Here is a 24015-nt window from a genome sequence, read left to right as displayed (position 1 = left end):
CAGCAATCTTGATTCCAGTCTGTGCTTCATTTAACCCAGCATTTTTCATAATGTGTTCTGGATATAAATTAAATAATCAAGATGACAATATACAGCTTTGTCCTTCTTTCCCAATTCTGAACCAGACTGTTGTTCCATGTCTGGTTCTAACTGTTGCTTCCTGACCTGCATACAGGTTTCCCAGGAGACAGGTAAGGTGGTCTGGTATTCCCATCTCTTTAAGAATTTCCCACAGTTTGTTGTGATCCATACACTCAAGGTGTTTAGTCAATGAAGCAGAAGTAGAAGCTTTTGTGGAATTCCCTTGCTTTCTCCATGATCCAGTAAATGTTGCCAATTGGCTCTCTGGCTCCTCTGCCTTTTCTAAACACAGCTTGTACATCTGGAAGTTCTTGGTTCATGTACTGCTCGAGCCTAGCTTGAAGGATTTTGAGCATAACCATACTAGCATGTGAAATGTGCACAACTGTATGGTAGTTTGAACATTCTTTGGCATTATCTTTCTTTGGGATTGGAATGAAAACCTTTTCCAGTGCTGTGGCCCCTGCTAAGTTTTCCAAATTTGCTGACATGAGTGCAGCACCTTAACAGCATCATCTTTTAGGATTTGAAATAGCTCAACTGGAACTTTATCACCTCCACTAGCTTTGTTGGTAGTAATGCTTCCTAAGGCCCACTTGACTTCACACTCCAGGATGTCTGGCTCTAAGTGACTGATCACACCATCATGGTTATCCTAGTCATTAAGATCTTTTTTGTATAGTTCTTGTGACCCTTCTGAACCTCTTCTGATTCTGTCAGGTCCATACCTTTTCTGTCCTTTGTCATCCCCATCCTTGCATGAGATGTTCCCTAGATATCTCCAATTTTCTTGAAAAGATCTCCAGTCTTTCCCATTTTATTGGTTTCCTCTACTTCTTTGCATTGTTCATTTAAGAAGGCCTTCTTATCTCTCCCTGTTATTCCCTGGAACTCTGCATTCAGTTGGGTATATCTTACCCTTCTCTTCCTTTGTTTTTTGCTTCTATTCTTTCCTCAGCTATTTGGAAGGCCTCCTCAGACAACTACTTTGCCTTTTTGCATTTCTTTATCTTTGGGATGGTTTTGGTCATTGTCGCCTGTACAAGTTATGAATCCTCTGTCCCTAGTTCTTGAGGCACTTTGTCTGCCAGATCTAATCCCTTGAATCCATTTGTTACTTCTACTGTATAATCGTAAGGGGTTTGACTTAGGTTATATCTGAATGGCCTAGTGGTTTTCCCTAGTTTCTTCAATTTCTGTTTGAATTTTGCAATAAGGAGCTCATGATCTGAGCCACAGTCAGCTCCCAGTCTTGTTTTTGCTGACTGCATAGAGCTTCACCAACTTAGGCTGTAAAGAATATAATCATTTCAGTTATTGACCATTTGGTGGTATCTGTGTATAGAGTCATCTCTTTTATTGTTGGAAGAGGGTGCTTGCTATGACCAGTGCATTCTCTTGGCAAAACTCTGTTAGCCTTTTTCCTGCTTCATTTTGTACTCCAAGGCCAATCTTGCCTGTTACTCCAAGTATCTTCCTGACTTCTTAATTTTGCAATCCAATCTCTTATAGTGAAAAGGACATCTTTTTTGAGGTTAGTTCTGGAAAGTCTTTTAGGTTTTCATGGAACCAGTCAGCTGCTGCTTCTTGGCATCAGTGGTTGGGGCCCAGACTTGGATTACTGTGCTGTTGCTTGGAAATGAACAGTTTGCTTGGAAATGAACAGAGATCATTCTGTTGTTTTTGAGATTGCACACAAGTGCTGCATTTCAGACTCTTCTGTTGACTATGAGGGCTATTCCATTTCTTCTAAGGGATTCTTGCTCACTGTCAGTTCAGTTCAGTCGCTCAGTCATGTCCGACTCTTTGTGACCCCATGGACTGCAGCACACTAGGTTTCCCTGTCCATCACCAACTGCTGGAGTCTACCCAAACTCATGTCCATCAAGTTGGTGATGCCATCCAACCATCTCATCCTTTGTTGTCCCCTTCTCCTCTTGCCTTCAATCTTTCCCAGCATCAGAGTCTTTGCCAATGAGTCAGTTCTTCACATCAGGTAGCCAAAGTATTGGAGTATCAGCTTCAGCATTTCCTTTAGGATGGACTGGTTTGATCTCCCTGCAGTCCAAGGGACTCTCAAGAATCTTCATCACCACACTTCAAAAACATCAATTCTTCAGTGCTCAACTTTCTTTATAGTCCAACTCTCACGTCCATATATGACTACTGGAGAAAACATAGCTTTGACTAGATAGACCTTGCGGGAAAGTAATGTCTCTGCTTTTTAATATGTTGACTAGGTTGGCCATAGCTTTTCTTCAAAGGATCAAGCATCTTTTAATTTCATGGCTGCAGTCACCATTTGCAGTATTTTTGGAGTCCCCCAAAATAAAGTTTCTGATTGTTTCCACTGTTTCCCCATCTATTTGCCATGAAGTGATGGGACCAGATGCCATGATCTCAGTTTTCTGAATGTTGAGTTTTAAGAGGACTTTTTCATTCTCCTCTTTCACTTTCATCAAGAGGCTCTTTAGTTCTTCACTTTCTGCCATAAGGGTGGTATCATCTGCATATCTGAGGTTCTTGTTCTTCTAACTACAGAATCAAGTAAATGCGGAATCCTCTTTACTGTTTTTTCCTCCATGATGTCTCTGTATTTTCTGTTTTCATTACAAAGAGTCTTTACTCTTCTTAATGTAAGAAATTATACACAAACCACACTAATTTTTGAAAGAAGTGCATTTTAACACTGCCTGAATTCTGAAGGAAACAAAATTGACATCTACAGGAACAAAATTATGTGTCTTGGGCGACTGTTGATTTTGTTCACAACAAAATTCCAAATGATGCATAAATAAAAGGAAAGCAATTGATATATAAATATGATATCAGTAGAGTCTGCAGTCAAATTAAAAACTGAAGGGGAACATTAAATCAAAGACTAAATTATGAAAAAATTTGCTTAATATAGTAGAAGATTAATGGAAAAATAACTTATAAAATCAGAGGTGATGGGCAAAAGATTTAAGACAAATGATAAAAAGCATGAAGGATATAGGAATTAGATCCAATCTGCATATACTGTGGAGAACAGATAAAGAAGGAACAACAAAAAAATGATTGCATAAAACTTCCTTGAGGTGGAATAAGATCTAAGCATCACAATCAAAGATAAATATAGAAATTGTAACAACAAGGAAGGGGCTTCCCAGGTGGCTCAGTGGTAAAGAATCTCCCGGCCAATATGGGATTTGACCCCAGGGTTGGAAAGATCTCCTGGAGAAGGAAATGGCAACTTCAGTATTTTTGCCTGGGAAATCCCATGGACAGAGGAGCCTGGCAGGCTACAGTCCATGGGTTTGCAAAAGAGTTGGACATGACTTGATGACTAAATAACAACAACAATATCAAGGAAAATGAAGGGGGAAAACTCAATAAGTACACACTACAATAAGTAACACAAACTCAATCAAGACAGATTCTTCCCAAATGAATAATTAAATACTTCACACACAAACTTTGGTGACTGCAGCCATGAAATTAAAAGATGCTTGCTGCTTGGAAGAAAAGCTATGACCAATCTAGACAGCATATTAAAAAGCAGAGACATTACTGTGCCAAGAAAGGTCCATCTGGTCAAAGCTATGGTTTTTCCAGTAGTCATGTATGGATGTGAGAGTTGGACTATAAAGAAAGCTGAGCACTGAAGAATTGATGCTTTTGAACTGTGGTGTTGGAGAAGACTCTTGAGAGTCCCTTGGACTGCAAGGAGATCAAACCAGTCAATCTTAAAGGAAATCAGTCTTGAATATTCACTAGAAGGACTGATGGTGAAGCTGAAACTCCAGTACTTTGGCCACATGAATGAAGTGATGACTGTCAATGATGGATTTGTTTTTTTTTCTTCCTCAAGAGTGAGTCTTGTGCACAAAAAAATGATTCAAGGGTGAGGTTGGTTTTAAATATTAATATTTAGTTGAATAAACTTGTTCAAGTAAAAAAAAAAAAAAAAAGAAAGAAAGAAAAGACCCTGATGCTGGGAAAGATTGAAGGTGGGAGGAGAAGCGGATGACAGAGGATGAGATGGTTAGATGGCATCACTGACTCGATGGACATGAGTTTGAGTAAGCTCCGGGAGTTGGTGATGGACAGGGAGGCCTGGCGTGCTGCAGTCCATGGGTTCCCCAACAGTAGGACACAACTGAGCGACTGAACTGAACTGAACACACAAACTAGCAGAAGTTTCTAAAGCACTTTTGCCTTTTCGGGGCAACTATTATGAGCTCATAAATTTATGCCTGGTTAAATTGTCTCGTTCACAAAAAAAAGAATCATTCTCCAGTATGAAAAAGGAAGCACAACCTTCACGTTTCTTTACCTTACAAACTAATAAGTAAATCAATTAATGGAGATGAAAAAGTAAGAATTAAATTATGAATGAGTTGCAAAACTGAATAAATGGTACTGAACAAAAAATCATCTCAACATGAATTAAAACATAATTGTTGAAATATTTATAAAGCCATGCAAATATGATGAATCTTTAAAAGATATTGTAAAGGGAAACCTCTGCCCAAAATTCAAGATTATATAAACACATGAAACAGTGGTAAAGGTTACATAAAAGTATGCCACACTGTCATCTCGAACAGATGGAACTGAGTGAGTAGAGATGAAATGACCCAAATTTGTTCCTAACCCTGTTAATTAAAAAAAAAAAAAAGTTCAGACATGAGGGCTTCTTTTTCTTTTAATCGCCATCAGAATAAAACAGAATAAGTATATTTCAAATCACTAAAGAAAGAAAAATTTCCCTACAATAAGTGGAGAAACAGCAAAAACACATATATCTACAGGCTAAATTATTATGCAGATATTACACATCATTCTGTTTTAGGATATTTAACAACTGGAAGAAAGGCTCTAACATTAAGGTGCATAGCTATTAATACAATTCAATGTCAACTTTATGAAAATAAACCACATGTGCACAGAAAACAGAAACAACACCAACTGACTTATTGGTTCCTCAGTATAGATGGATTCTATTTTCCTTCTTTATTGACTTTCTCTCTATATATATTTTTGCATTTATAAATATAAATATGTTTATTTCTGTACATATAATCAAAATTAAAATATGTCACCTCTCTTTGTCCTTGGAAGAAAAGTTATGACCAACCTAGACAGCATATTGAAAAGCAGAGACATTACTTTGCCAACAAAGGTCCATCTAGTCAAGGCTATGGTTTTTCCACTGGTCATGTATGGATGTGAGAGTTGGACTGTGAAGAAAGCTGAGCACTGAAGAATTGATGCTTTTGAACTGTGGTGTTGGAGAAGACTCTTGAGAGTCCCTTGGACTGCAAGGAGATCCAACCAGCCCATTCTAAAGGAGATCAATCCTGGAATTTCTTTGGAGGGAATGATGCTAGAGCTGAAACTCCAGTACTTTGGCCACCTCATGCGAAGAGTTGACTCATTGGAAAAGACTCTGATGCTGGGAGGGATTGGGGCCAGGAGAAGAAGGGGACGACCGAGGATGAGATGGCTGGATGGCATCACTGACTCGATGGACGTGAGTCTGACTGAACTCCGGGAGTTGGTGATGGACAGGAAGGCCTGGTGTGCTGCGATTCACGGGGTTGCAAAGAGTCGGACACGACTGAGCGACTGAACTGAACTGAACTGAGCATTAGGTCACATCAGTTACTATATGTTACTGCATGTTGTTATTTAGGTAGAATACACTATATAATAATTAAAAAGTGATGACAACAGAAATATTTTCAAAATGGAGAACTTCCTATATATTTCATAAACCTGAAAGGACAGATAGCTTTCTTATGTGAAAACTAACAGATGTAAGCTCTTTGATACACCTAAAGCAAAACATGCAGAGACCATGGTAATGTGTGCCCAGAAGATTAAAAATGGCTACAATTCCAAGACACACCATCTATGTCAGTAACCCTTGATTCTGGGGGGGTTCTTTGACTATTTTGATGAACAGAATACAGTGGGAGCCTCTGTGAGCCTTTTACCACAGCCCCTTTCTTGGAACACTTGCTTTTGGATTCTAGTCACCATGCTATAAGATGCTAAACCACACAAAGCAGCCAGGTGTAAGGAGACACTTTATAGTCCCAGCTGAGTCCTGCATAGTCCTGAAATGATACCTGCATCAATTGCTATCATCTAAAGTCCAACCATTTTGAGCCTCCAACCTAATGGAGCCTTCAAAAACATAAACTCCACCCATCATCTGATTACAGAGGCACAGGAGACTCCAGGCAGGAGCTGCCCAGTGGAGCCCCAAAGAATGGTGAGAGAGAAGTTGTTTTAAGTCAGTTCATTTTGGAGTGGTTTATTCTGCAGCAGTACATAATTGCAAAATATGAGTAGATACTGGTGTGTGTGTGTGTGAGAGAGAGAGAGAGAAAGAGAGAGAGAAGTACATAAAGTGAAGTCTCTCAGTTGTGTCTGACTCTGAGACCCCAGGGACTGTAGCTTGCCAGACTCCTCCACCCATGGGATTTTCCAGGCAAGAATATTGGGGTTGGTTGCCAGGTCCTTCTCCAGGGGATCTTCCCAATCCAGGGATCAAACCTGGGTCTCTCGTACAGCAGGAAGACTCTTTACCAACTGAGCCACCAGAGACGCCAGACAATACTGGAATGGGTATCCATTCCCTTCTCCAGGGGATCTTCCCAACCCAGGAATCGAACTGGGGTCTCCTGCATTGCAGGCAGATTCTTTAGCAGTTGAGCTACCAGGGAAGTCCCATAATACATATAGATTACATTTAAATCCAGTAAGTCTTGGCAAGATTGATAATAGGGTCCTTTGTTATAAACAATTCTTCCTTCAGATACATAAAAATCATCCCTTCAAGGACTGGAAAACAAAAATATTATTAATACTTCATTTTCAAAAAAGAAATATGTTATACTTAGGCTAAGTTCATTAGTAATCAAAGATAAATTAAAATTAAATATCAGGTTCAGAAACACAAAAAATTAAACCTAAGGGCAACTCTAAGTATAGTTACTGAGTGTTTTATTATATGCATAATTCTCTTTTAGGTTTTATTGTTTTTCTTTCACAGCAACGCATTAGCTTCTGAAAACTATAAAACTAAATGTATGTTTCTGTTTACATAAGTTATGTTGGTGATACAGCACCTCTGTTAGGATGCAAGTATGTTTAAAAAGCATTATCAAGATAGTCTCAATTATGTTCAGAATTACCAAATGAACCATACTGAACTTCATGCACAATGCACAACTGATGAATATGCAAAAATAGGAAAATGAAACTAACCTGGGCCATTCAAATACTGTGTAAGAGAACAATGTAATCGGACAATTATAGGTTCTGTTCGAATCACTTCCCATGCCACAGCAATCTCCTCCTGTGCAAATATTTGAAAGATGAATTAGTCATCTTTTAAGAATTCTTGATTTTTTCCAAAATAAAAAATATATATGTTTTTAAAACTTATTTTAAAGAAGTGCTTATCATTAAGGCCTACAAATTTTCTCAAAAACTTACAGGTCTGTGAAATGAAAGTCAAAGTACTTTTTAAATTTTTGCCTTCATTTGAAAATTCAAGTGAAAACAAATTAGGATATACTATACTACTGATACAAACCCATAATTTTCAGAAAATATTAAAAGAACTGATGGAGGAAAACATATGCAAAATCTCTGCTTTTTCAACCAGTCGTAGTATTTCTTCATAAATCACTTTAACAAAGTCATTATGCTTCTAATCTTATTATAAGAGAAACTAAAATTAAATTTCTTCCAAGAATGAAAGTGTTTTCTCAATGCAGCAATCATATAAGTCAATACTTACATCAAGAAAGCTAACATCAATATGCAGATCAATATCTACATCATCAATGGCTCCATATTCCCTGAAAGCAAAGATTAACATTATTGTTTCATTTTCTTTAAAAGACAGTGTGTTCGAGGTTATTTTAAATTAAAATTTAGTCATGAATTCTCATCCTTGATGCCCACAGATCGTTCAGAAATGACTGGACATACATTAACTAACTCAATTTAGTTGGATTGTGGTCTCATGTGACCTCTTTATACCATATATATACCTTTCCGTCTTATGTACAGGCAAATATGTACATGAACTCAAGAGTTATTTGGTTCATAGTTTCAAATACTCCCGGTTCTATTTAACAAATGAACGATCTTCTCATGTGATCACTTGGTGTTCAAGATTTAGAGCTGCCTCTAAGCGCAAGAAAGGAGTCTCTGACACGAGGAAGGGGTGGAGGGATCACTGATTGCCACAATAATATGCCCATAAATTTTCCTGCCACATTAGAACATCAGTAGTTCTGAAACTTATCCAGGTGTTCTGCCACTTAAATGTCACTGATGTCTCAATAGGCAGTTTTACATGTCTGATGTATCCAAATTAAAACAAGTAACAACAGTATATTCCACACAAACAGGAATATTTTTTTAAGATAACTAAAGGGCAAGGCTATCATTTTTCCAGTAGTCATGTATGGATGTGAGAGTTGGACTGTGAAGAAAGCTGAACGCTGAAGAATTGATGCTTTTGAACTGTGGTGTTGGAGAAGACTCTTGAGAGTCCCTTGAACTGCAAGGAGATCCAACCAGTCCATTCTGAAGGAGATCAGCCCTGGGATTTCTTTGGAAGGAATGATGCTAAAGCTGAAACTCCAGTACTTTTTAGCCACCTCATGCGAAGAGTTGACTCATTGGAAAAGACTCTGATGCTGGGAGTGATTGGGGGCAGGAGGAGAATGGGATGACAGAGGATGAGATGGCTGGATGGCATCACGGACTCGATGGACATGAGTCTGAGTGAACTCCGGGAGTTGGTGATGGACAGGGAGGCCTGGCGTGCTGCGATTCATGGGGTCGCAAAGAGTCGGACACGACTGAGCGACTGAACTGAACTGAAAGGGCATAAAACAGTAGTTTTTGTATTCTCCACACACACACATCTCTATTTTTGATATTTTTATAAAATTCTGAAGTTACCAATGCTAATTACAGTGAGGGAAAAAACTATGATGATAACAGAAATTGTAAAAACTAATGGCCAATATTTGGTGAGCACTTACCTGCCAGAAAGCATTCTAAGGATTTTACATACATATAATCATAACGCACAATAGGTACTACTTGTTTAGTCACTAAATCGTGTCCAACTCTTCTGGACCCCATGGACTGTAGCCCACTAGGCTTCTCTGTCAATGGGATTTCCCAGGCAAGAATACTGGAGTGTGTTACCATCTCCTCCTCCAGAAGATCTTCCCAACCCAGGGATCAAAATTGTGTCTCCTGCATTGGCAGGTGAGTTCTTTACCACTGAGACACAGGGTACTATTACCATTTCCAATTTACACGTTCATTAACTGAGGCTCAGAGTAATAAAGTAACTCAACTAGCAGAGCCAGGATTTGAATACATGCATCCTATTTAAATATTTATTCAGGTGCTTAGCTCTTTATTCAATAAACTATCACTTTGTGTTGGAAACCAGGTCAAACAGTGATGGATGATCTCACTAAGTCCTCATCATAAACTTCTGACAGCAATAATATAATTATCCTCATTCGCAAATGAGGAAACTGAGGTTCAGGAAAGTGAAACAAGTTGCCAGAGGGCAGAAAAGCTGGTGGAAATTAAGACACAAAATTTGCATTCAATCTCAAAACTGTCAAGTGCAGTACCTGGCACACAGTAAGTACTCAATGAACAGTTCCGTGTATGATAATATTCAAATAATGCTAATGTAGTAAAAACTATGGCACTTTTATAGGGTTCAGAGAATGCACTTTTATAATTATTAAATAGCTTTATGTAATGTGAAGAATAAAGGAATGTAGAGGGTCCTTTTACTCTTATCAATGACCAAGAAATGCAGCATGTTAGAAACTAATAACCCAGCCTCTATGTTTTCTCCATTCTCTCCTTAAAAATATATCAAAATACTGAGCACATTTTCATTATTTATGAATTTACATTTTCTATTTTTTCATGGTCATTTCTAAAGGTTACATAAAGAAGAAAATGGATAAAATTATTCACATAGGAATTAACTTTTTAATTGCACACTTCAAAATATCAATGTTATAGAAAATAGATAAAATTATTCACAGAGGAATTAATTCTTTAATTGCATGCTTCAAAACATCTGTCTTAATCATAAAGGTTTAAAAATTTTATAATCTGTGCAAATTTAGACATGATATGCAAATTTAGATATATGCCAATTTAGTTATGAAACTATACAGAAACTAAGACAAGAATAAGGATCAAGAATAAGAACCACTGCTTTTATGAGTCTAGTTCAGGGTTCAGAAAACTTTTCTTGTAAAGGTCAAAATAGTAAACCTTTTAGTTTTTACAGGCCACATAGTCTCTTGCACATATTTCTCTTTATTTTGGGGCCATTTTTTTTACAACCCTTTAAGAAAAGCAAACACCATGAACTGTTCAGAACATATCCCACGGCCCACTGGTCATAATTTGCTGACCCTGGACGTCAGCATACTATTCATAAATACAAGAAGTCAAATATCTAAAATCAGACACGTCAAAAGGGAACCATTAAATACAATGATGAGGATAGACCACTAATGATGTTCAAATGACATTTTGGTGGGGAAAGAGACCTTGACTACAATCATTCCCATAAAATTATAACAAATATGTACAAAGTAGAATTAGGAAAAACTGAATATTGAATAATAAGGAAATACTTAAACTATGGCATGATGGTATAATTTTTTTTAATTATCCATTACTAAAAATGTTGGTATAAAAATATTTAGTATCATGAGGGAAATACTGTTCACTGAGCAAGTAGAGTACCAAAACATTATGGAGAGTGAAATACTTTTTTTAAAAATAAAATAGAAATAGGAACACCAAAAGAGTAGGAAGAGGACTTGTATATTACATATAGGCTGTGGGTAACATTTATTTTATAAAAAAAAGCTGAAGTATTTTCTAAAAAAATCTTTCTCTGATTACAATGGCAATATAGACTCATATCAAATGTGAGAAAGAGAAAAACAGACAATAAATAACTTGTAATAAAATTTAGTACCACTCAGACACAGTAGTTTTCCTTTACATTCATCCCAGTCTCTTTCATATATTAATATATCATTATAATACATATTAAGGATAATAGGTATATAAAAATTTTTGTCCTGCTCTTCCACTTTTTCTATAATGAGTACTTTTTTTACCTTGTGGAATATTCTTTAAAACCATAAATTTAAATCTATAAATTTGTATGAATAAAATTATATAATACAACATTAGGGTGCTCTCAATTTTTTTACACTATTAATATTGATAAATGCCCCTCTGGATAGAAGTCTACGTGCAGTTGTCTTCTCAGAGATAAATTCCAGAATTAATGATTGAAATAAATAGCATAACTGTATTTGGTAATCCTAATATGTACTGTTTACTTACTATTTTTTGAAAGTTAAAACAACTTATAATCACACCAGCCAGGTTCTCACAGTGACCATTTCCCACATCCTCATTATCACCAGGCATTTTTTTTCTCCCATCTTTGTCAATTTCAGAGGGGAGAATAACTCTGGATTTACTTATGATGGCAAGACTTTGGTATATTTAAAAGCAGAGGAAAGGGCAGCAGAGATAACAAAAGTCAGTACAAACCTTACCCCAGCTGTTTTCTTCATAAATAGATTTCTAGACCACTTCAACAGAACACATCATAGAGTTATGATTAGAACGTGACATATGTTCTTTATAAAACCTTTAATATGTGAATTTTAAAGTATTCTTTATATAATTTTTTCAACACTTTTGTTTCAGTTAAAGAGCTTCCTCAGTAGCTCAAATGGTAAAGAATCCATCTACAATGTGGGTACCTGGGTTTGATCCCTGTGTTGGGAAGATCCCCTGGAGAAGGGCATGGCAACCCACTCCAGTATTCTTGACTGGAGAATCCTGTGGACAGAGGAACCTGGCAGGCTAGAGTCCATGGGGTCACAAAGAGTCGGACACGAATGAGCGACTCACTTTCACTTTTCCACTTTTTTTAGTTAAAAGTATCTTTAATTTCTAATACTGTCAATTTCTTTCAAAAAAAACAAACAAACAGGAACGAAAGGGTTACAAGCGTTGTCTTTCACCACAGCAGAGCAGAAGTACAGAATTTTAAGGAAGCCTCTTAAAGGTTTGCAATTAACTGGATTCTGCAGCTGTAGATTTGTAAATAGTTATACCGTTTGTTTTTATGCCACACTTCAAAGAACTCACAACAACACTGTGTATGCAAACCAATTTCTGTTGTGATGCCCTTTTTATATAATGCCATTCGTTTCACGTTTCCCACTGCGAGATTACAAAGTGTGATTACAGTCTGCCCAGATGCAATGACCCAGTCTCAGGATTGCTTCTGTATCTGAATATCTTTCAGTAGCCCCAATCTCATGAATAGCAAATGCAGAATCAAGGCAAATGCTTGAAATATGAATGCAACCTGAAGTGTGAAGCCTGATATCTGATTGTATACTGAATGCTGTGTTGGGTTTATACCAATCCAAAATAATTCCGTGCCCTGCCTGCATTTATTCATTGTGAAAAGATCACATCAAATTGAACTTGAATACTTTTTTAAGAGAAGGGAAGCGACACAAATGATCTGATACAGTTGTTTCACTTAGGGACTGAGGTCTTGAAAACTGCTCCACAAATTTCTTTCCAGACATCTGAGTGAAGTCTTTGAATAGACAGATCTTGAAATCCAGCCATTTGATTTTGAATATTTACATGTGATCTAGTTCATATGTATAAAGAACATATGTATGAAACATATGCTTTCTATAAACAGGCATTTTTAGGGCACTATGAGTTAGAACTCTTAGCAATTCATTCTCCCATTTTTTACCGGAGCTTAAGATAACATCCTCATTAATGACACCACATATGCACTTACAATATATTAAATACTTGACCGTCTATGTTGGTCCTCCTTTCTCTATAAAACCACAGCTTGTTTATTATACTATTATGATGTTTTATGGGCTTCCCTGGTGGCTCAGACAGTAAAGCGTCTGTCTACAATGAGGGAGACCCAGGTTCGATCCCTGGGTTGGGAAGATCCCCTGAAGAAGGAAATGGCAATCCACTCCAGTACTATTGCCTGGAAAATCTCATGGACAGAGGAGCCTGGTAGGCTACAGTCTATGGAGTTGCAAAGAGTCGGACACGACTGAGCGATTTCACTTCACTTCTTCATGATGTTTTATAATACTATCTGATTAAAATTAGCAGGGACTGTTCTGGTTATAAAAAATATAGCTTTCTCTTATCTACTGTCGAGCAAATCACACGTATAATACACATACATGAAACTCTACCACAAGTTTTTGAGAAATAAAACTTCTATTGCTAGTTACTGCTTTCAATAATTGGACAGTTATATTTTGAGAAGAAATATATTCTGTGAAGAAATATACACCTCCTTCTGACATCTGAAACTCAACAGCTTGCGTGTCTGTCTCTGCATGCCTACTCAGTGTGTGTTTCATGCTCAGTGTGGGAGAGATGCTTGTGAATGGGCCAAGATTATTCAAACTCAGTAGTCAGGAAGAAATCTTGGCATTTTTGCAAGACTGTATTCACAGTAGCTATATATTTCTCTAAAGGACAATAGGACTGAGACGAATTTAAAAATTAGATCCGAGTAAGAAAGGAAACCCATCTAAACTAAGAGTGTAGAAGAAGTACAATGTAAACAGTTGATAAAACTCTGCCCCCCATTTAAAACTCCTTGGTTTTGCTTGAGGAAAGCACAGGTGCTGGAAGCAGAGGTGACTGTCAGGGATCTGACATTCTGAAGCTTGTACCTAGATTTTATGCCAGTGCTTTTGAAAGAGTCTCCCTTTTGTTTCTTTCTTCTGTGTGCCTCCTGCTATCACTTTCCCCTGGTGTTCAGAGTCAGACTGTTTCCACCTCAGCTCAGATGCAGAAGCAAGAGAATCAATGTGATGCAGAGGACATTACAAACATCCAGCCCAAGATCTGTTGACGAATGACATGCTTCAGTGTAGGGTAAGAATGTAGTAACCAACATCCTCAAGCACTCACTGGTTTAACATACAGAAAGGATTTACATCTCACTCACACTACCTGCTTACTGCGGAATCAGAAGGACAGAAAAAACACTATTCACTGTAGTCACTAAGGGGCCCAGAGAGTGGTGGAGCCCTGAAGATATGGGAACTCGCACACTAGCGCTTTGGCTCATATTTCACTGGCCAACACGAGGTTGCATGTCCACTGCTGATGCTATAAGAGCTAGGGAAATGCAAGCCTGCCATCTTCCAGCAGAGGAGAGCCAGATTTATTAAACTGTTTTACTAACCCACTACTTATGGAAATCCAGAGACATTTAAAGTGGACCACTCTGATTTATGTGGCTTTTCCTTTTCTTTTATTTTCTTTCTCTCTCTTCCAGGAGATATATGTTTGGGTGGTGGGCCTGCATATAACAGTATAACTTCCTCAAACCTTAAAAACATCTTCTGCATGCCCTGTCCTCCAAATCATCAATTCCAAAATTATTCATTCATTTCAAACACACAATCATCCAACCACAAAAAAATGATCAAAATGCAGAATAGTCACAATCTTATAATCTTCCAACCTATCTGAAGCGTTAGTCACAATCAAAAGGTTAGAATATTACTCAGATGCCTTCAATTTTTTAAATGGATGATGGATGGCTATGAAACACAGGATATTTTATTTGGTGTTAAACTTTCAAAATCATAAGCAAATTATCAGCATCATTTCATTCCTGAGCAAATGAGAATTTTGTGACTTGTAATTCTCTACTTTCTAAAAATATTAATCTCAAGTTGTTTTTAATGACACTGATCAATTTTTTATGAATACTGATTATAGGAGTAAATTTATAATGAAAACATAAAAGAACTTCATTTTGTTGCATGATTCAAGATGAAACACATTCACACTGATTAGAGGGTTGATCGTGTTCCTCCAGAGACCTAACTCATTTCCTTTACAAGTGCCTATGAATTAAAATTGTCATCAATGTTTACAAGTATGGTTCAACCCAACCAGAATGCTGTTTTAGAATGATTTGGCCAAGTAGAACTAAAATTACCTATTTAAGTAATAAATTTATCATCAGTCATTTTTGCTAAAGCCCCCTTCACCTACTTTAAGAGGGTTTTGCCTCAACTGAGGTAATCTCTGTTATTTTCATCTCTTACAGAGAACTTAGATGTGGTTAGCTGCCTTTCTCATTAGATGTCACATAAAAAAAAATGATACCAAATAGCCTATTATGCATATTGAGGTACTTTTGCTCTTCAAACTCCATTAAGTTCTTATAAACCTCAATTAAGTAAAAGAACAGCTAATTAGAACAGTCTGTTTTCAATAGACTTAGAACTTTGCAAAGAAGATGACTCCAAGACCTTAGGCCTAACTACTCCTTCTCCCATGTGTCCAAGCCACAGTATTTTAGACCAGACAGTAAATTCATTCTAATTTATTTTAAGTAAATCAAACTAGTCCTGCTGTGATTCACTTATATCATGGGGCCTCTGGGAGCTTATTTATTCTGGAAACATCCTCTATAGTTGGAGAAAATCTACAGCAGACAAGAACATGACTTGCATTCATTAAGATTTAAATTGGATCAGAAATATAAGTGAAAGAAGCAAGAGGAAAACAATCAAAACCACTTATGACTTTAGACACTTCACTTGAATTAAATTCCGTATAGTAATCTAAACAGTCCATAAATTATCACTATTTTATCAATAATGGAAAGTACTAATAGAAATAAGTACTTAGTAAATGCTTGCTGAAGAAACTAAAAAATGTTCACACATAAATAATGGTATGACTGAGGCCTAGATAGCACGGTGTGTGTGTGATACTCAGTCACTAAGTCCAACTCTTTGTGACCCCAGGAACTGTAGCCAGCCAGGCTCTTCTGTTCATCCATGGGATTTCCCAGACAAGAATACTGGAGTGGGTTGCCCTTTCCTTCTCCAGGGGATCTTCCCAACCCAGGGATCAAACTTGCATCTCCTACACTGCAAGCAGATTCCTTACCAAAGACAGCAGGAAATATGTATTAAAACAAATAAAAACTAATTTTAAAAGCAATCAAAACATGTGGTAAAGTGATTCTCTAAACAAAGATACATACTTCAGATGAAAAGTAATTAAATTCTATGCTGTGTTGAGTGATTGACTTCCCAGGTGGTGCTAGTGGTAAAGAACCCATGGTTAATCATATACAGACTTCTTTGTATATGGGAGAGAGGGTTAATTTTCTATGATTAAAGTTTTAAGATTTCAAGCAAAGATTCATGGGGTTGCAAAGAGTCAGACACGACTGAGGAACTGAACTGAACTAAACTGAAATTTTTAAGATTTTAAGCAAAGATCAACTAAAGAGAAAAAAAAAAAAAAATCAGTCATTGTTTCAGACTATTTATTTTTTTTAGGCAGCTTGTGGGATCTTAGTTCCCTGACCAGGGTTCGAACACAGGCCCTCAACAGTGAAAGCGTGGAGTCTTAACCATCAGGGAATCCCCGAACAATTTATGGATAATCCCTATTGCTTTCTTCACAGTCAAAGAATTTGGCATAGTCAATAAAGCAGCAATAGATGTTTTTCTGGAACTCTCATGCTTTTTTGATGATCCAGTGAATGTTAGCAACTTGATCTCTGGTTCCTCCACCTTTTCTAAAACCAGCTTAAACATCTGGAAGTTCACAGTTCACGTATTGCTGAAGCCTGGCTTGGAGAATTTTAAGCATTACTTTACTAGCATGTGGGAAGAGTGCAATTGTGTGGTAGTCTGAGCATTCTTTGGCATTGCCTTTCTTTGGGACTGGAATGAAAACTGACCTTTTCCAGTCCTGTGGCCACTGCTGAGTTTTCCAAATTGGCTGGCATATTGAGTGCAGCACTTTCACAGCACCATCTTTCAGGATTTGATAGCTCAACTGGAATACCATCACCTCCACTAGCTTTGTTCATAGTGATGCCTTCTAAGACCCACTTGACTTCACACTCCAGGATGTCTGGCTCTAGGTGAGTGATCACACCATCGTGATTATCTGGGTTGTAAAGATCTTTTTTTGGATAGTTCTTCTGTGTATTCTTGCCACCTCTTCTTAATACCTTCTGCTTCTGTTAGGTCCATACCATTTCTGTCCTTTAGCGACTGAATTGAACTGAACTGAACCGATTGCTTTCTTCATTTATTCACTCTATAATACTTACTGAATCTCCATCTTCCTTATCCTCTAGCCAAGGCATAGATCAACTATGAAATAATCACAGCTAATTTGCTAAAACTTTGAAAATTCCAAAGATTTGCTTTTTGCAAGTATAATCCCTATCTGTCTCACTCAACTGCAGTCTAATATTCCTCCACGAGTAGGAGAGAGGGTCTGGGTATGTGTGCTATGCTGTCACATATACAGCGTGTGTCTGATTTTGTGCAACCCTATGGACCATAGCCTGCCAGGCTCCTCTGTCCATGGGGTTCTCCAGGCAAGTATACTGAAGTGGGTTGCCATGCCCTCCTCCAGGGGGTCTTCCTGACCCAGGGATAAAACCCACGTCATTTAACATCTCCTGCACTGGCAGACGGATTCTGTACCACTAGCGCCACTGGGAAGACAACCCAGCTTATTTAGGCTGCAGGTGGTTATGAGTTTCTGTTTCTGTGGATAAAATGAAAGTTAGCAATAATAACTTACAGCTGTGTTATACTTCCCAACCATTAAAAGTATTTGTTTGCTTTCTCAAAATCTGGATATGTCCACTGAAAATATAACCAGATAATATGAACCTTTTTAATGGGTGTTCCACTGAAAACAATCAAGAAGCCTCCAGTTTGTATTTCATACATGCTCTGTACTATAAACCAGGATTGAAAACCAAACCAAAACAAAGTACACAAACAACAAAAAAGTGCACAGAATTAAGAGTCTAGAGGGGGAGAAGTAAACCAATAATGACAAGACATGAAGAGAATAATAAATGAGGTAAGAGGCAAATGTGATAGGAGGGCAGAGGGCAGAATAACCAGTCTGCACTGGAGCTTCGAGGAAGGCTCAAAGAAAAGCTGGCCTTCGGACTGGGGCTTGAATAAAGACAGCAACAGGGTTTGAGAGGGAAGCACTGGCTGGGCAAATGGCCAAAGTCAAGGGGAAACAGCCTATTTGGAGACCAGGAACAATCCTGGTTTGGGTGGATGAGGCTGGAACTGAGGTCAGGCTGTAAGAAGGGCCTGGAGACTTGGAGACCACCCTTTAGGAAAACAAAAATCTAAATTATCAGATCTGACTGGTGGGAGGATACAAGCATGATGGCAAAAAAGGGTTTTTTCTTAAATTAAAGAGAGAAAAGAAAGACTAAATAGGGATAGTTGGGTCTTCTGAATGATTAAAGTAAGAAAAATTGGTTTGGAAATTTATCACCAAATAATTAAGTAACTGCAACAAAAAATACATTATCATTCAAATACACACATTCAAATACGCACAAAGTTACGTCTTTTTTTCCTTTCCTTTTTTAGGGACCAGATTACTTGTCACAAGGGCTTCCTTAGGAGCTCCGATGGTAAAAAAAATCTGCCTGCAATGCGGGAGACCCAGGTTCATTTCCTGAGTCGGGAAGACCCCCTGGAGAAGGGAATGGTTACCCACTCCAGTATTCTTGCCAGGAGAATTCTATGGGCAGAGGATCCTGGCGGGCTACAGTCCATGGGATCGCAGAGTTGGATCCAACTGAGCACTAACACCTTCCCTTTCAACACTTTACTTCTCACAACATGACTGGATACCAGCACTTATGCGTTATTTACTTTTATTGTTCACACAGATATGTGTTTGATTTATGATAACAGTGTGGGCCCAGCTGACCAAATCTATTACAGGAATTGATAATGATGCCACTTAAGACTGCTATTTTATCAAACTAACTCTACAAAATAACTAATTTCTTTAATGAAATGAATGTAATCTTAAACTACACGTACAATAAAAAGTAATCATAGCCAAAATTATGCCATTTTGTTTAAGCAGAAACATAACACACTCTCTCATATACTTTCAAATATAATTGAGCCTGAGAAAATTTCCACCTAAATAATTCCAATAGAAAATTCCAATGACTTTCCAAATAATTTTAAGCTGTAATCACCAAAGGTATTTATTTACCTGAGAGAAACTGCATGTGGCCCATATATCTCTCTCACTGCTGACAAGTCAGCTTCAAGCTGGGGGTGTTTGTGCAGCTCCCCGTCATAGTTAACCTGATGAAAAGGAATCAATTAGGAGTGACTTAGGGTGAAGAGAAACAAAAAAAGCAAAATATAAACAACCTCTTAGGTTACCCTATAGTTCTGCCATGGGCATTTTCTCTGTTGCCTTCATAAAAAATATACATAGATAATTCAGCAGTAAATTCACTAAAGTTCTTAGGTTCACATACCTCTGGTGTAATTCATTATGGTTAAAAAGTTATTATCTGACTACTTTGATATGAAAACAATGCCACTGTTAAAATGAGTGAAGTAAATGGCAGATAATCTGGAAAAACTTCTAGACTGAGAAAAGAGCATTCACTCCTCCTCTGTAAGAATTAGTGGTGTAAACAAAAATCAAAACTAGAAGAATTATTTTAAATACTGTTGAAGTGTTATCTGGTTAAAGAATCTTAGGAAAAATACCCCATTTCTAGTAAGGCATTCCTGGAGAGAAGAATTCTAGTTTTGTTCATGTCCACCCTACTTCTACTGCTTTGTATATGCTTGATAGACCAAATTACTACTTTTTGATTCTAAATTAATAAATCGATTTGCATTCTTTACATAATAATAACTTTGGCTTTAAAGCATCTCTTTAACAAATTACCTTTCCATTATTCTATCCAAATTACAAAGCATACTTGATCAAGTTTACAAAAATAGAACAAGACATCTTATACAGCCATATCCTAAAATCGAATGCGGTTTAAAATTTCAACATTATCCTAGAAAAATATAATGAATTATTCTGTATAATACATGCATGTGCAGCGGTGCCATTTCCATGTATATAATTTATGATGTTTCTTCGTCACAACTGATCAACACTTTACATTCATATAGAAGGAAAAGGAAGACAGTAAATATAAATAATGAAGATGCTCAATAATAAGGGCCCATCAATTTTTATAAAGGTTAATCACCTTCCATTGAGAACAATCCATGCTTTTATTAGTGTCACCATTTCAAAACATTGACTGAGCACAACATGCTTGATAGATGTAAAAGTTAAAAGCGTAATAAGATGCTGTCTGCAAAGTATCTGTAATGAAGGCAGATGACTTCAATGTAAATAAATGATTACAGTCAAAGAACTGCAAAAGCAACCTTAATTTCTGAAACTATATAGAGAATGAGCGACAGATAAATTATATGAATTTCCTTGTTAGTTACAGAGCGCTGCAGAACACATAGGCCTTTCGGGTGACAAGCACAGATTTCCGCTAGAGCGTGTGCGGCTGTCTCTGCCTTTGAGTGGGTGTCTGGAGAGCCTCGTATGCTCACCTGTCCTCCATAATAAAATTCTTCCGAATCATTATCTCCTTCAGAGTCTTCCTCCACTGTGCTGTTCTGTCTCGACTCCTTAAAATAATAGAGTAAGAAGAAAATTTAATGGTCAAACTAGTTTTTCCTCCTTCTGAAAAAAAGGTAATGAATGGACATAAAAGGTAGGTCTTGTGTATACCACATGAATTTTAAGTAAAAGCATTCTTGGTGCAATGCAAACCAAAAATGAAAGACAGTAACAGATAAGTTTTGGGGTGGGTGCATGAGGCTCTATGTACCTGGTCTTAAGTTTTATGATTTAATATTTGATGTATATAAAAAACTACATTCATCAATTACAACTTTGGTTTTGTTCTGATAAAACATCTGACAAGCTCACACTGATTCAATTTTTTGTTAAAAAATTCCTCAGCATTATTTATCCCAGCCTGTTCTCACTTTCACTGCCAACTCCACATAATGGTATGAAAGAAAGGGCACTTTGAATCTAATAATATAAAAATCAAATTATGCATATACATACAAATACATTACAAAGATAACTTTCAGTGTGTAGAAATTATTTGCTTTAAATTTCAATTTTCAAAAGGATGTTTACTTAAATATACTTGAAGTATGAGTTTCTAATTAACTGAACTGTATCTGTTATGTGTCTAAAGTACAAATGACAAAAATTCATCTAAAGTAACTATTCCTATCCCGGGGCCCTGTTAATTAAGAGAAAGGTAGCTGCATTTAGACACAGGAATCTGTTAACTTGATGTTTTGTGATCATCCCTAACTTTCTCGAACAAATTTCAAATTATTAAAGAAAACAAAACAAAACAAAAACCTAGAAAAGGGAATGTGCTGCTGCTGCTGCTGCTAAGTCGCTTCAGTCGTGTCCAACTCTGTGCGATCCCAGAGAAGGCAGCCCACCAGGCTCCCCTGTCCCTGGGATTCTCCAGGCAAGAACACTGGAGTGGGTTGCCATTTCCTTCTCCAATGCATGAAAGTGAAAAGTGAAAGTGAAGTCGCTCAGTCGTGTCTGACTCTTCGAGACCCCATGGACTGCAGCCCACCAGGCTCCTCCATCCACGGGATTTTCCAGGCAAGAGTACTGGAGTGGGGTGCCACTGCCTTCTCCGAAAAGGGAATGTAGGTTTTATAAAACATAGTTTTTGGTTTTCGCAATGATAATGCTAAATTAGTGGTGCTCACTTTGGCTACTGAAGTGCAGAATGAATGGTATAACACTAAAAGGAAAGCATACTTGAGCCTTTTTTTTTTCTTTTTTGATGTGGACCATTTTAAAAATCCTTATTAAACTTGTTACAATATTGCTTCTGCTGTTTTTATGTTGTTACTGTTGTGTTTAATGGCTACAAGGCATGTCCCCAACATTTGGAGGCAGAGTCTTAGCCAGTGGACCACCAGGGAAGTCCCAGTGTATAGTTTTAAAATCAAAGAATTGTTGGTCCCACCATCATTTTGTTTGATTAATGTCCCAGTATTTATTTACAGATTGAGGTAAATTTCCTAAAGGTGCTATTGTTCTTTTAACACTGGCCAAAAATAAGTAAGATTATACCCAAGCTCTGTGCTCCTTTAACTAGAGAGACCATCTTTTAAAAATTTAAAGGTCTCATCAAAATTATGTATACCACATACAGTTATTCTAACTATGCTACTTAAGTGCTCTTCAGTCAACTACGTTATTAGATGAAAATACAGAAAATAAGTTAGGTTTTGTACACACTTTATTTAAATTTAAATCAGATGTTCTATTACTTTAAGGGTAGTTAATTTTAGGACGGTATCTTTCCCATACATAAGTCCCTAAGCCAGCAGCATGAACTTCATTCACTACATGCAATCTTAATCTAAACAATGATGGTATTAACCACAAATACATGGTAAATTTCACATACCTCGCCATTTTCCTTCTGTAATTTGGATTTTATGGATAAGCAACAGTTAATGTCATTTGTCTTTCTTAATTCTGAAATATATAATTAAAGGATCATTTTAGTTTTCAGTATACTATTTACCAAACATTTATAAGTTTCAGTATAAAAAACATCCAAAGATGATTCTTTTTTGCAAGAGAATTAAGAAATATTTTGAAATTATCTTATGTTAGAGAATTGTATACTAACTATTCTGATTTTTCATTGCCCATAAAAATGTGGTCAAACTAAAGTGGCCACAGTACAAATTCCTTCAGCTCTCACTATATAGTTCATGGAATCTATGTTGTGTTATGTTTTTTAAACATTCAGTTTGTCTAGCAGTATTGTTATGCATGAAAATATTTTCACAAGCAAATATCAACATAATGTGTTTAAAGGGGACTTTTTTAAAGTACTAATTTATGCATTTAAAAAACTGTTGAGAAACAAACTAGTGATGTTAAATAGAAAATTTGCACAGAGAACCAGGCTTATAGATTTCAAAGATAAATATCTATTATATAGGTTAAAAGAAACCAAAAAACAAAGCTACCTACAATCAACAAAATATTAACCAGGAACTTAAGAAAATAGTGTATTGCCATTACCTGTTGCTAGTCGATGAAAAATTACTGGAATTGGCTCTGTAGTAACTAATACATCTTCATCATTTTCTGAACTTGAAACATATGTATTATCTGCAAAGAAATATAGACAACTAATGGCATAGTAACTTGAAAAAGTACAACCTTTATTAAAAACAATTAAGGAATAGCGACATCACTTCCAACACTCATGAGGTACACACTATTATTCTGATTTAATCTGGAAAAAAATGAAGGAAATTACAGGTTTCCTTGCACATTAATAATGTACAAATTAATTATAAATGTTTTCTTTAAAGATGCTTGCATCTCCTGGAGAAGTACAGACTTTGGATAGAGACTATTCAAACACATCTCTAAGATTTCATGCAGTAATGGATCATTTGGAAGTGACTGGTTGCCTCAACTCACAGAAGAACATCCTTTGCAATATTGGTATAAGTCTATGGTAATATCGGGGCTTCCCTGGTAGCTCAGCTGGTAAAGAATCTGCCTGCAATGCAGAAAACCCCAGTTCAATTTCTGGGTGAGGAAGATCCCCTAGAGGAGATAGGCTACCCACTCTGTATTCTTGGAATTCCCTGGTGGCTCAGATGGTAAAAAATCTGCCTGGAACGCGGGAGATCTGGGTTCTATCCTGGGGTTGGGAAGATCTCCTGGAGGAGGGCATGGCAACCCACTCCTGTATTCTTGCCTGGAGAATCTCCATGGAGAGTGGAGCCTGGCAGGCTATAGTCTATGGGGTCGCAAAGAGTCGGACATGACTGAATGACTAAGCACAGCACAGCACATGATAATATCTGG

At 37.0% G+C, this 24015-nt stretch overlaps 1 protein-coding gene across 1 annotated transcript in view; it reads right to left on the bottom strand.

Annotated features, from left to right (window-relative positions):
- The window catches only part of PARP8 (poly(ADP-ribose) polymerase family member 8), a 195653-nt gene that overhangs the window by 62580 nt on the left and 109058 nt on the right, over positions 1-24015 (bottom strand). The window contains exons 5-10 of the mRNA XM_040262467.1: positions 23215-23304; positions 22586-22656; positions 20673-20750; positions 19300-19394; positions 7883-7943; positions 7345-7435 (exon numbers count right to left, since the gene is read on the bottom strand). Of these exons, the coding sequence (XP_040118401.1) occupies positions 7345-7435; positions 7883-7943; positions 19300-19394; positions 20673-20750; positions 22586-22656; positions 23215-23304 (486 nt within the window). The remainder of the gene's footprint in view (positions 1-7344; positions 7436-7882; positions 7944-19299; positions 19395-20672; positions 20751-22585; positions 22657-23214; positions 23305-24015) is intronic.

Source organism: Oryx dammah, unplaced genomic scaffold (assembly GCF_014754425.2).
Source record: "Oryx dammah isolate SB20612 unplaced genomic scaffold, SCBI_Odam_1.1 HiC_scaffold_20, whole genome shotgun sequence".
Taxonomy (NCBI): domain Eukaryota; kingdom Metazoa; phylum Chordata; class Mammalia; order Artiodactyla; family Bovidae; genus Oryx; species Oryx dammah.
The sequence above is the reverse complement of the archived record's forward strand: the minus strand, read 5'-3'. Positions and strand labels throughout refer to the sequence as shown.